Source organism: Aptenodytes forsteri, unplaced genomic scaffold, assembly GCF_000699145.1.
Source record: "Aptenodytes forsteri isolate BGI_AS27 unplaced genomic scaffold, ASM69914v1 Scaffold151, whole genome shotgun sequence".
Classification (NCBI taxonomy): Eukaryota; Metazoa; Chordata; class Aves; order Sphenisciformes; family Spheniscidae; genus Aptenodytes; species Aptenodytes forsteri.
This window is the reverse complement of record NW_008795939.1, coordinates 384,664-395,366: the sequence shown is the minus strand read 5'-3', so window position 1 is coordinate 395,366 and position 10,703 is coordinate 384,664. Positions and strand designations below refer to the sequence as shown.

The following is a 10,703-nucleotide window of genomic DNA, read 5'->3' as shown; positions in this document are numbered from 1 at the left end:
TCCCTGCCCAAGGCAGGGGGGTTGGACTAGATGAACTTTAGAGGTCCCTTCCAACCCAAACTGTTCTATGATTCTCTGATTCTAAGATGGGAATCCACAGAAGTTAATTGAATGCCTGTGGGGAAGAGAGCCAGTGTCAGAAAGCTGTGAGATCAGTTCAAGCTGCAATTTGATAATATAGCCAAGTTCGCTGTAGGAAAGTACTGTAAAAGAGCTAAGTACTGTTAACCCAAACTGTTCTATGATTCTCTGATTCTAAGATGGGAATCCACAGAAGTTAATTGAATGCCTGTGGGGAAGAGAGCCAGTGTCAGAAAGCTGTGAGATCAGTTCAAGCTGCAATTTGATAATATAGCCAAGTTCGCTGTAGGAAAGTACTGTAAAAGAGCTAAGTACTGTTAACTTAGCAGCTGGTGGTATTTAACTACGCATAACATACTCTACAGGAAACCCACCAGCAAATATTTCTATTAAATCGTAGTAGTAACAACAATCTGTCTGACTAAAAGGAAACATGACTTTCAAACTTATGTAATACATACATTTGAAACCAGCACTCTCTGGTAAGCATATAGCAATGGTAAGTCAGCAGTTTCCAAAAATGTATTTCATTGCTTAGAGTTCTAAGTGTGGCACAGCAGTCTTACAAGCTGCAAGCTGTTGTTACTCCGCAGTGGTGGCAACTGCCTAGCAGGAACACAGTGCTTGGTACTTGGCTGCCAGAAAGTGAATTCTCAGATACAGGTATTTCAAGCAGAGGTAAACAGGTAATTGTTAAAATTAACTACATGTCATTCAGCTATGACTACTCATTATAATAAGTACTGTACACAGATAATCTAATTCACCCTGTTCTTACTACATTCAGTGTTGAAACTCCGAAACACAGTGCTTGGTACTTGGCTGCCAGAAAGTGAATTCTCAGATACAGGTATTTCAAGCAGAGGTAAACAGGTAATTGTTAAAATTAACTACATGTCATTCAGCTATGACTACTCATTATAATAAGTACTTTACACAGATAATCTAATTCACCCTGTTCTTACTACATTCAGTGTTGAAACTCCGAAGAATGAGAAAGGCAAAAGCCCAGCTAGAACGCAATCTGGCCGCTGTCGTTAGAGACAACAAAAAATGTTTTTACAAATACATTAATAACAAGAAGAGAGCCAAGGAGAATCTCCTCCTTTATTGATCACACTTCCTAAATCCCCACTGGTACCAGCTAGGTTGCATGACATAGGACAGAACTTGGCTCTGGGCATAGATTGAAAGAAGTGGAAGAGAGAGACTGCATTACTGTCTGGGAGATCGTATTCCATGAAGCACACTTTCAAGGGACAAGAGAATTTTAGAAGAACACCATAGTGAAAAGAGACAAGAGGGTAAGGTCATTTTCCTCCCAACACTCAACCTAATACCCAGGAAAACTCAGTATTAGTTTCATACAATACTCCCCATTCTAACTTCTGATTAGTGCCGTAGGGGTGAAATAGCAGAGAAGCAGCCTGAAAGGGTAGGGTTTTTTTCACATTGATTCAGCAGTTGCTTGCAAGACCTCTTTCATCTTTTGCCATTGTCATGGTTTAACCTCAGCAAGCAAGCAATGTTTTGTAGGAAAGACAAAATGCACAAGGCATTGCAATGCTACAGGTCAGTCACTGTCCTTCCCTGTGACTAAAGAACATGACCTCTAGACCTGGGCAGATACAGCAAACCATGTTCTGTGACATCCTTTGAATATTTATACAAATTAGCCTCATGTGTTCCCTCCCTTTTCAAAATCTTTTTTCCACAAGTAAGTTTATTTGTAGGGCTGTTCCCAAAACCAGTACATTTTTACATACTTATTGGAGAATATTAGTGGAAAATTCATTTCAAGTTCTTAAACAGATATTTATATTAGACCATACTACAATAATGACCCTGGCCTCTAGCCAGGAATTAAAGCTCTGTTAAACTAAGCACTCTACATAAGTAACTATGAAGATGATTATTCACTCTGTCAGACCTAGCAAGGTTCTTTATTCCTGAGTGCAGTGTACACAGAGTGCAGAATTTCCCAAATTCCTTGAGTAGATGAAGTGGGTGAATGGACTGTTGATTACACTGCAAGATGCGCATCCCTCTACCAGGAAAGCTTACTAGACAGATATCTCCATTCTACCATGCATGATTGTTTTACAATTCTTTACCATTACTGTTAATGTTTTCTAGAAGCATCCAGATTTAAGTGAGTTTAGATGACTCCATTTTAGATGTAAGAGGTAAGAATTTACTTTAACTCTTCTGTTTCTTTATCCTTATGTAGAGGCATCCCATGGTGTACTGTACAGAGAGGAGGAAATGCAGAGCATTTATTCATTTATAGTTTTCTGACCACCTCAAAGCAGAAATCATACACTGACAAGACAAATGCCTGAGAATGAGCAGCAACTGAGAAGGGCTTCACTTTTTCAGTACAACCGCCCATCTTGCCATGATTGTGTAGGCCTAACCTACCATGACATGTAAGTTCATACAAAACCTATTCATTTTCATTTTACTCAGACCCAGGAAGTTATAGAATTCATCACATGAAAACATGTATTTTGTTATTATAAATATTCACATCACTGAATGATAAATCTGATATTCTGAGAAAATGATTAACAAATATTAATTAATAATCACATGCCTTATGTACTTTCAGAAGAAAGGGTGAGATCTATTAATAGGAAAGTGATTCTAAATTTGAAGATAGAAATAATTGGTTCTGATGCAATTATTTCCCTGCCAGTTGTGCTAGGCTGTAAAGAGTAGATTGTATGATACCACCTTGCAAATTACCCTGCATTTTTTTTGCTATGTAATGTGAAGCAGAATGAGAAGTGACAAGTGTTAACCTACAAAGGAACTTTGTGATATTGCCAAGGTAGTAAGAATACTACTTTGGACATGAGGAAAAATTTCTTTACTGAAAGAGTGGTGAAACATTGGAACAGGCTGCCCAGGGAAGTGGTGGAGTCCCCATCCCTCGAGGTATTTAAAAGACGTGTAGATGAGGCGCTTAGGGACATGGTTTAGTGGGCATGGTGGTGTTGGGTTGATGGTTGGACTCGATGATCTTAGAGGTCTCTTCCAACCTTAATGATTCTATGATTCTATAAGAATTAACAAAACATGTTCATATGACTCCTATAAAATGAAATTAAGATGTACTCCCCTGAAAATGAACGTACTTGCTCAGCTGTTTCTGTTTCCCATTAATTGACCACAACAAAGCAACAGTAGGGGTCCTATTTCCCAACTTCTGAAACAATTAGCTCACATCTCAAGTAAGAACCGTTCTTCTTTTTTTATTAGGAAGAACGCAGTTATCCTTATTTAAACTGGCTAAGATGTTCATACCATTCTTTGTAATGACTGCATCTTAAAAAGATAGGTGTTGAATGTGATTTTTAAAATATCAAGGAATAAACAAATACATGGAAAACCTTGTTCTACAAAATGCATTCAAACTGATATTCCAATAACATCCCTTTTTGTCAATGGGATTACATCAGCAGAGACTTTTTCCTAGCTGACCTTCAAATAACATCCCTTTTTGTCAATGGAATTAAATTAGCACAGAGTTTTTCCTAACATTAAAACAGAGAGAAAGAAATGTAAAAGTAAAGGGAAGTAAGAAAAACAACATAACCAGCAGTAAACTGCCAGTTTTCACTCCTGAGTAACTACAGTTACTGTTTAGTAAGATGGTGCTATGTTGAATTATTTCCTGTTAAGTTCCTTTCACCTGACAATCTAAAAAAAGATTTTTGAAACAGAAAGCTTAGCAGTAACTTTCCTCACAAAGTATCTCGCATGAGGCTTGTGCACAGTTCCTTGGGCTAGTGATCATTTCTCAGTGTGACACGCAGAGGCTTAATGGTGTACTCCTAATGGAAATTTTTAGATTTTTTCCATATCCCTGAGTCAGTAACACACCTTTTTCCATATATTTTATAATAAATATTGTTAGTGTTTGGCAGGAATCGGGTAAGTGACTCACCTTCATCTACAGGAACCTCTTCCTCCTCACAGGGAGAAGGAAGAAGGGGCTGCAGAGGTTCCATGTTGATTATGAGTTGTTTGTTCAATGAGGGAGAGCTGCGACTCTGAGTAATGCTGGTTCTAAAAGATGGGGAAAACAGGGTCAGTTTACTCACAAGGAAACAAGTGCAGTCCACTATGTCTCATCTCAGAATTGTTTTGCATAAATTACAATAGGCCTTGAGCTATCATAACAAGCTGTGCACACTGAATGCTGCTTTCAGCCATGTTATGTTGCACCCTCAGCAGATATAAACCTTTCAACATCTGAAGTGTAAGAGAAGGTTTTGTGCTGGTTTACTTCCCTTTATGCAGCCTGACTCCTTCTCATCTCATGCAGGATTTCAGTATGTTGCTCCTCTCCATGCTGCACAGCAGACATGAGTATTTGGCTTCAAGGAAGGGGAAGGTAGAGAGGATACAAATAATTTTCCTGATGTTGTTCCATTGCCTCCGGGACTGGGTAAAGGATTTGTTACGGTTTGAGCACTGCAGAATAAAGACTAAAGCAGGAACAACTGTATCCCTTCAGTTAACAGATACACAGCGCTCTCATTCTCACGCAGCCCATGCCTCTACACCATGCCTCCAGGTGCTCAGGCTGGTTTTCTTTCTTGTCTTACTTGGCTCTAACAGGCTTTCTGGTAGCAGGTGTTGAACTTTCTCAGGAAAGTTTGAGGAATGCTGTTGATTCCCTTCAGTCATGAGGCTCATTAGCCTAAAATCATATTACTGAGAAAATAAAATGGCTCTTTAGAATAAGTTATCTAGCACTTACATGATACAGGCCTGAAGCAAGAATCCTGCAATAAATCTAAACCATTACATTATAAAATATTTACTTTTGACAAAAGCAAAGATGAAAGGGAAGAGGATGCTACTTGACTTCAAATGGTACATAGGTATAGTGCTGAAGTTTCACAAAATGCATTTCAAGTTTGCACAAAGACTCAACTTACAGTTCCACATAGATAAACAAACTGAACAAAGCACCTATTGCAAGTGAAAAGAAGGGACTGTGTGCTGCTGAGGGTTTAGGTAAACTCAGGACACAGATGTCCTACTCCAAGTCACATTACGTGTCATTAAATATTCTGTGGGGATAACCAGCTTTCTTGCTCAATTGCCGTGATTCCTTGCTCATTAACATATGCCCAAAGCTACTTATGTCCTCATTTGCATTCTGTGAGCAGTTTCTAATAACTATTTAGTTTAAATTTTCACTATCCAAAGAAGTTTTTCACTCAGATTACTGTAATTACAACCACTCCAACGCAATGGTACCTCCACAGACTTGGTATGCATCCCTGGATCTTTGTGCTTGCTGTAAAGAGCTATCAAGCAACTCCCAAAATAGGAGTTGTGCCTGGGAGCACCCATAAGGCTCCTACTCCATACTTATTCACAAAGAACCCTCCTTCAGGCATACCCTGGAAGCAAAACATTAAATCATTCACTGTGTATTTGTCAGAAGAACTTGCCACCACATTAACGCTGCATGACTACACACTCCAACAGATTTTCAGTCTGTAGTGCTTTAAGTGTAATATCCAAACACAAAGATATCGAACAGTAACCTCCTCACAACTGCATGTTTCTTTCTCAATGCAGCCATGGTACCACTGAATTGACTTTGCGGGAGGGGGTGCAGGGAGAGAAAACTTTATTTACGTATAAAAAATATATATAGATTTACCTTCAATCATATCATTTCCTCTAAATGTTTTACATCTGAAAAACTACCATTTCCTGTCCCCAAATCCACTTTCACAGAGTAACTTGTTTCTAAAGTTTGCTTTTTTTTGGAGCTGAAAATTTTCTATGCTTTTTGCCTACTTGTGCTATTAGAAGGACAAGCTACCTACCAGTGTCTCCCATTTCAAAACCTGCATTATAAAAACCACTTGAAATCATTAGACTTTTTCTTAGTCTTTCTAAGAAACTGAACTTGGAGCTACCATAATATTGTAAATGCAAGCATTTTAAGAAGGTTAATCATAAAAAATATACATTACTCTTTATGGGTGTTAAATCCATACAACATCGCTCTATAAAATTCTGTCCTCTGATCTGTTTCTTTATGTACACTAAGACTTTTAAATAATATGTTTAAAATACTTCAAATATTGAAAGCAAATAGAAGTAAAATACAAGATAAAATACAAGATAAAAAATAATTTTACATGAAAATCTTTTCTTATCCTGTGGAAGAAAGAAACTGTATGGGAAGTAGGCAATAAGCTATTTCCTTATGTGAGTAACTATTTTCATTTAAAATGCATTTGTGTGCCCAAGTAATCTACCCTGCCTCAATGATGGACCTATATTCTGCCTTCTGTGTTCTCAGTTAACACATTCTAGACCGTCACTTACCCCATTTTTAAATGTAATCTGCAAAAGCATGTTCAAAAGCATCCCTGCATGGCCTGACTATTAATTACATAGTAGGGCTGGACAACATATTTATAAATATTTGCCACAAATATATTCCTACCCTTTAGTAAAGACAATCCACTTTTCTCTCAAATACAGATGGAATGGCTATATTCTATTAAAAATAAACCAAACACACACACCCTGCCCCTGAAAAAAATCACAATAAAAATACGGATATGGCTGTAGAATGTCCAGAAAGTTAAGTAACCTTTTAAAAAAGTTTCTAAATAGCTTTTCCCTGCTGGCCTCTTTCTTCTTTTCTGAAGGACTTCAATTAGTTTCTTATCAATTTTCACTGTCACTACAGTGAGTGATAAGGACCAGAAAGTATTAGTTCGCTTGCAAAGTCCAGCTGCTTATTTCTAACAAGCCACATCATTTTTCTCTGAAAAAAAAAGTTCTCTGATCTTTTTTCTCTTTACTGAATGAACTTCTTGCTTTTTAATCTGACTGCATTATGGAAAAACTATCAAGTATACCTTTAAACATACCCATATACATACACAAAACAGAATCTTCCAAAACCGGGCAAGAACTAGGAATGAAATAAGAATGTACTTTTCTGTCAGGATCATGTAATAACAGTCTATGTCATAACACAGAAATTAATATAAGCTACTTCTCTGACTGATTGATTAAAACCAGCTTCAAAGCAGCACAGATTAAGTTCCCTTGTGTAGGAGACAATACGCTATTGTCAGAATTTTGTAACACTGGCAATACATATTTCTCAAGGCTTGCATGCCTCATTGTGGAAGCTCAGAATGACAGCCGTTATATCTCACAGTAAAGGAAAGAGAATTTCTCTGTAGAGAACAATAATCCTCCTTAGTCCTTAAACTTTAATATTGAATGTCAACACATACCTGTGAACTTCAGGAGGTTCCCTCTGGATTTTAGAGCTTGCCTCCACAACCTCTTTGGCTACTTTTCCACTGCATTAAAACATGAAATAAATATTCAAGCAAACACTAAGATGAGCTCATTACATGCCAAGCACTATACATACATGAACAATTAAGCTACATTCAAAAGAAGAAAAGGCAAAAAAAAGAAAAAATCCTGTGTAGTGGATATGTAATGTCACAGATTAAAAATTCTGGACTGTCCCACTAAAGCACCCCTAGTCCAGAGTTGCCCAGTTACAGGGGGCGTACAATCTCTACATTAGCCACGCATCCTTGTTTTTACAGAAACTGCACCAAAAGTGGAGCCCTGTTCTGATGAAACTGCTCTTTGACAGAAGTCTGCATGAAGCCTCCGGTTTATTTTATAAGTGACACTAAAGAGACAACAGAAAATCTTTCAAATCCTGACTTGGATTATGTGTGAACAGGTCCTCAAGAAGGAAAAGCCCTCAATTTGCCATGAGTAATTACTGATGTTTTCTCTTAATTTCTGAAATGGTTTACCATGAAAAACAAACAGCAAATACCCACCTATATCGAAATCTACTGCCTTTAAAAAATATCTTGCTGCTGGACATGGTCTTGATCTGACTGGATTTTGCATACCTTGAAGAAAAAGAACACAGACTGTCACATTTTCAGCACAGAAGGAACCTGATAAGCAAAAATGAACAAGGCCAACTACAATCTTTGTTATTTTTATACCACAAAGTAATATTCAGTAATTGGGCTTTCCAACTTTTTTTAAGGCCTTTATACAAATTAGAATATAAAGCATACATAAAACAATTCAGACAGCACAGAACAACTGAACATAAAACAAGTGATTACCTGGATAGGGAAGCAAGAAAATTAAAAGCTGACACTTGCTACACCTCTAGAGACTTTCATTCACAGGATGCAGGAAAGACCGTGGTACACCAAAAGCCCTTAGGACAAGTTTGCCCTCACACTACCTTGTTTGTGGGAAGATACAGCTATTTCCTCTTTCCCACTAGTAAAGCAAAGAAATAACAAAGAAGTGGTAGCATTTGTCTCCAAAAGTAGTTGCATTTCCAATGTCTCTATACAGTCAACCTCTTAGCAGCCTACATCATATCCTACTGCTTCTCTCTAATCACAAAGTACACAGCAACCTTTTATCACAGTCTTTTATCACAAAGATCATGGAAGAGTACCTCAGACATGCCATCTCCTTGATGTTCTCTGCCTTCAAAATGGCAAACTGATTTTGAAATCGAGTCTCTCATTCCCAGACCCTAGTAGACAACGATTTATATCTACTTGAAAATAATCACAACAGTCAACCCTGAGCCTGGATTGAGACAGGACTAAAGCTCTGTTTTTCAAGATATGCCAAGAGACCACGACCTTATCTTAAATTCCAAGTCTCAAGCTCTTCTAAGTAGAGGAGAGGACCACATCTAATTAAGGCATAGTGTCATTATCATTAATTACTTAAACAACCTGGCTATGTCTGTTCTAATCTCATTAGAAGACCTTGTTGGTATCATACAGAACATTGACAGGATTTATCTAATGCTGTTAAGTAACAGGCTACACTGTACAGCTCAGTTTCTCTGAAATGTATGAAAACTTTTGCTGTTTCAAAACTACTATCCTAAGCCTTTATTTACAGATTGCTTTGGCTTCAGTTTCATGTTTGGAGGATTACTGTTATTTTTCTGCACTCCACATATTAACCATTACTATTTTCCAATCTATCAGCCAGGTTCCTCTCCACTGAATATCACTACCAATCTTCTTTTTACTAAAGTAGTCCTCTTTTAAGACCCACCAAAATTGAAACAGGCAAGCATAATTTTAAGCAATCAAGCTAAAGAAATAACCCCACAGTAGTGCCCTGGAGACATTTGGAAAGTAGAAAAAAACATGAGAGAAGCAGCCCTGCAGACACCAAGGTCAGAGAATAAAGAGGGGGAGGAAGTGCTCCAGGTGCCGGAGCAGAGACTACCCTGCAGCCCATGGAGAAGACCACAGTGGAGCAGGCTGTCCCCCTGCAGCCCATGGAAGACCATGCCAGAGCAGATATCCACACTGCAGCCCATGGAGGACCCTGCACTACAGCAGGTGGACATGCCCTGAGGGAGGCTGCAGACCCTGGAGAGCCCACACAGGAGCTGGCTCCTGGCAGGAGTTGTGGCCCATGGAGAGGAACCCATGCTGCAGCAGGTTTATCCTGAAGGACTGCAGCCCATGGGAAGGACCCACGCTGGAGCAGTTCGTGAAGGACACTAGAGCAGGGGAAAAGTGTGAGGAGGAAGGAGCAGCAGAGAGAAACTGCTATGAACTGACTTCAGCCCCCATTCCCCATCTCCCTGCACTGCTTGGGGCAAGGAGGACATAGAAGAGTCGGGAATGAAGGAGTCAAGTTGAGCCTGGGAAGAAACAGGGGAGGGATGGTTTTAGTTTTGTCTTTATTGTCATTTAAAAATAGAGTAAGAAGGTGAGAAACAAATTCAATTAACCTTCTCCAGGTCAAGTCTGTTTTGCCCATGACAGTAAGTGGTAAGCAATCTTCCTGTATTTATCTCAACCCATGAGCTTTTTCATCTTATTTTCCCTCCTTGACCTGTTGAGGAGAGGGAGTGAGAGAGCAGCTGGGTGGGCATCTGATACCTAGTCAAGGCCAAACCCACCACAACCATGTATTTGTGACCAAAACCCAAACAGTTAATATTACAACCATTTAACAGTAAGAGCAGAGACATTGTATTCCTATGAGTCTCGCTCAGACATCTTTACTTCGAGCACTAATTTCTATCCTTTGGGTAGCAATTGTTTCCTATTCCCTGTATTTATTTCTGGCAACATAACATAAAACCGCTCAAATACCATGCACTATTCTCCTACTTACATGTACTTCCAATGGAAACCACTTCCTGATAATCTTTTTATTAATTCAGTCTCAAACACGGTAGATGTTAACATAAAGAATTAACACCTATATTGTGCCAGCTCATATATCCTGTTTTTTCATTGAATATATCAATTGAATAGATTATATTGATATATTATTGTATCAGTGTTGAAACGAAAGAAGGAATCTTCTCCAAAATAAAGCAGGTCATTAACATCCATGTTCGAAGACACATTCTTCCTACTTAGTTATTATTCACCCTTATAGCAGCCCCCTGGTGTTGCTATAGAATCATAGAATCATTAAGGTTGGAAAAGACCTCTAAGATCATCGAGTCCAACCGTCAACCCAACACCACCATGCCCACTAAACCATGTCCCTAAGCGCCTCATCTACACGTCTTT

General features: G+C 38.6%; 1 protein-coding gene across 1 annotated transcript in view; it reads right to left on the bottom strand.

The window, feature by feature from the left end:
- FRMD3 (FERM domain containing 3) overlaps positions 1 to 10,703 on the bottom strand; it is a 90,849-nt gene that overhangs the window by 20,463 nt on the left and 59,683 nt on the right. Inside the window, exons 11-13 of the mRNA XM_009285255.2 lie at positions 7,950 to 8,024; positions 7,377 to 7,445; positions 4,034 to 4,155 (exon numbers count right to left, since the gene is read on the bottom strand). Of these exons, the coding sequence (XP_009283530.1) occupies positions 4,034 to 4,155; positions 7,377 to 7,445; positions 7,950 to 8,024 (266 nt within the window). The remainder of the gene's footprint in view (positions 1 to 4,033; positions 4,156 to 7,376; positions 7,446 to 7,949; positions 8,025 to 10,703) is intronic.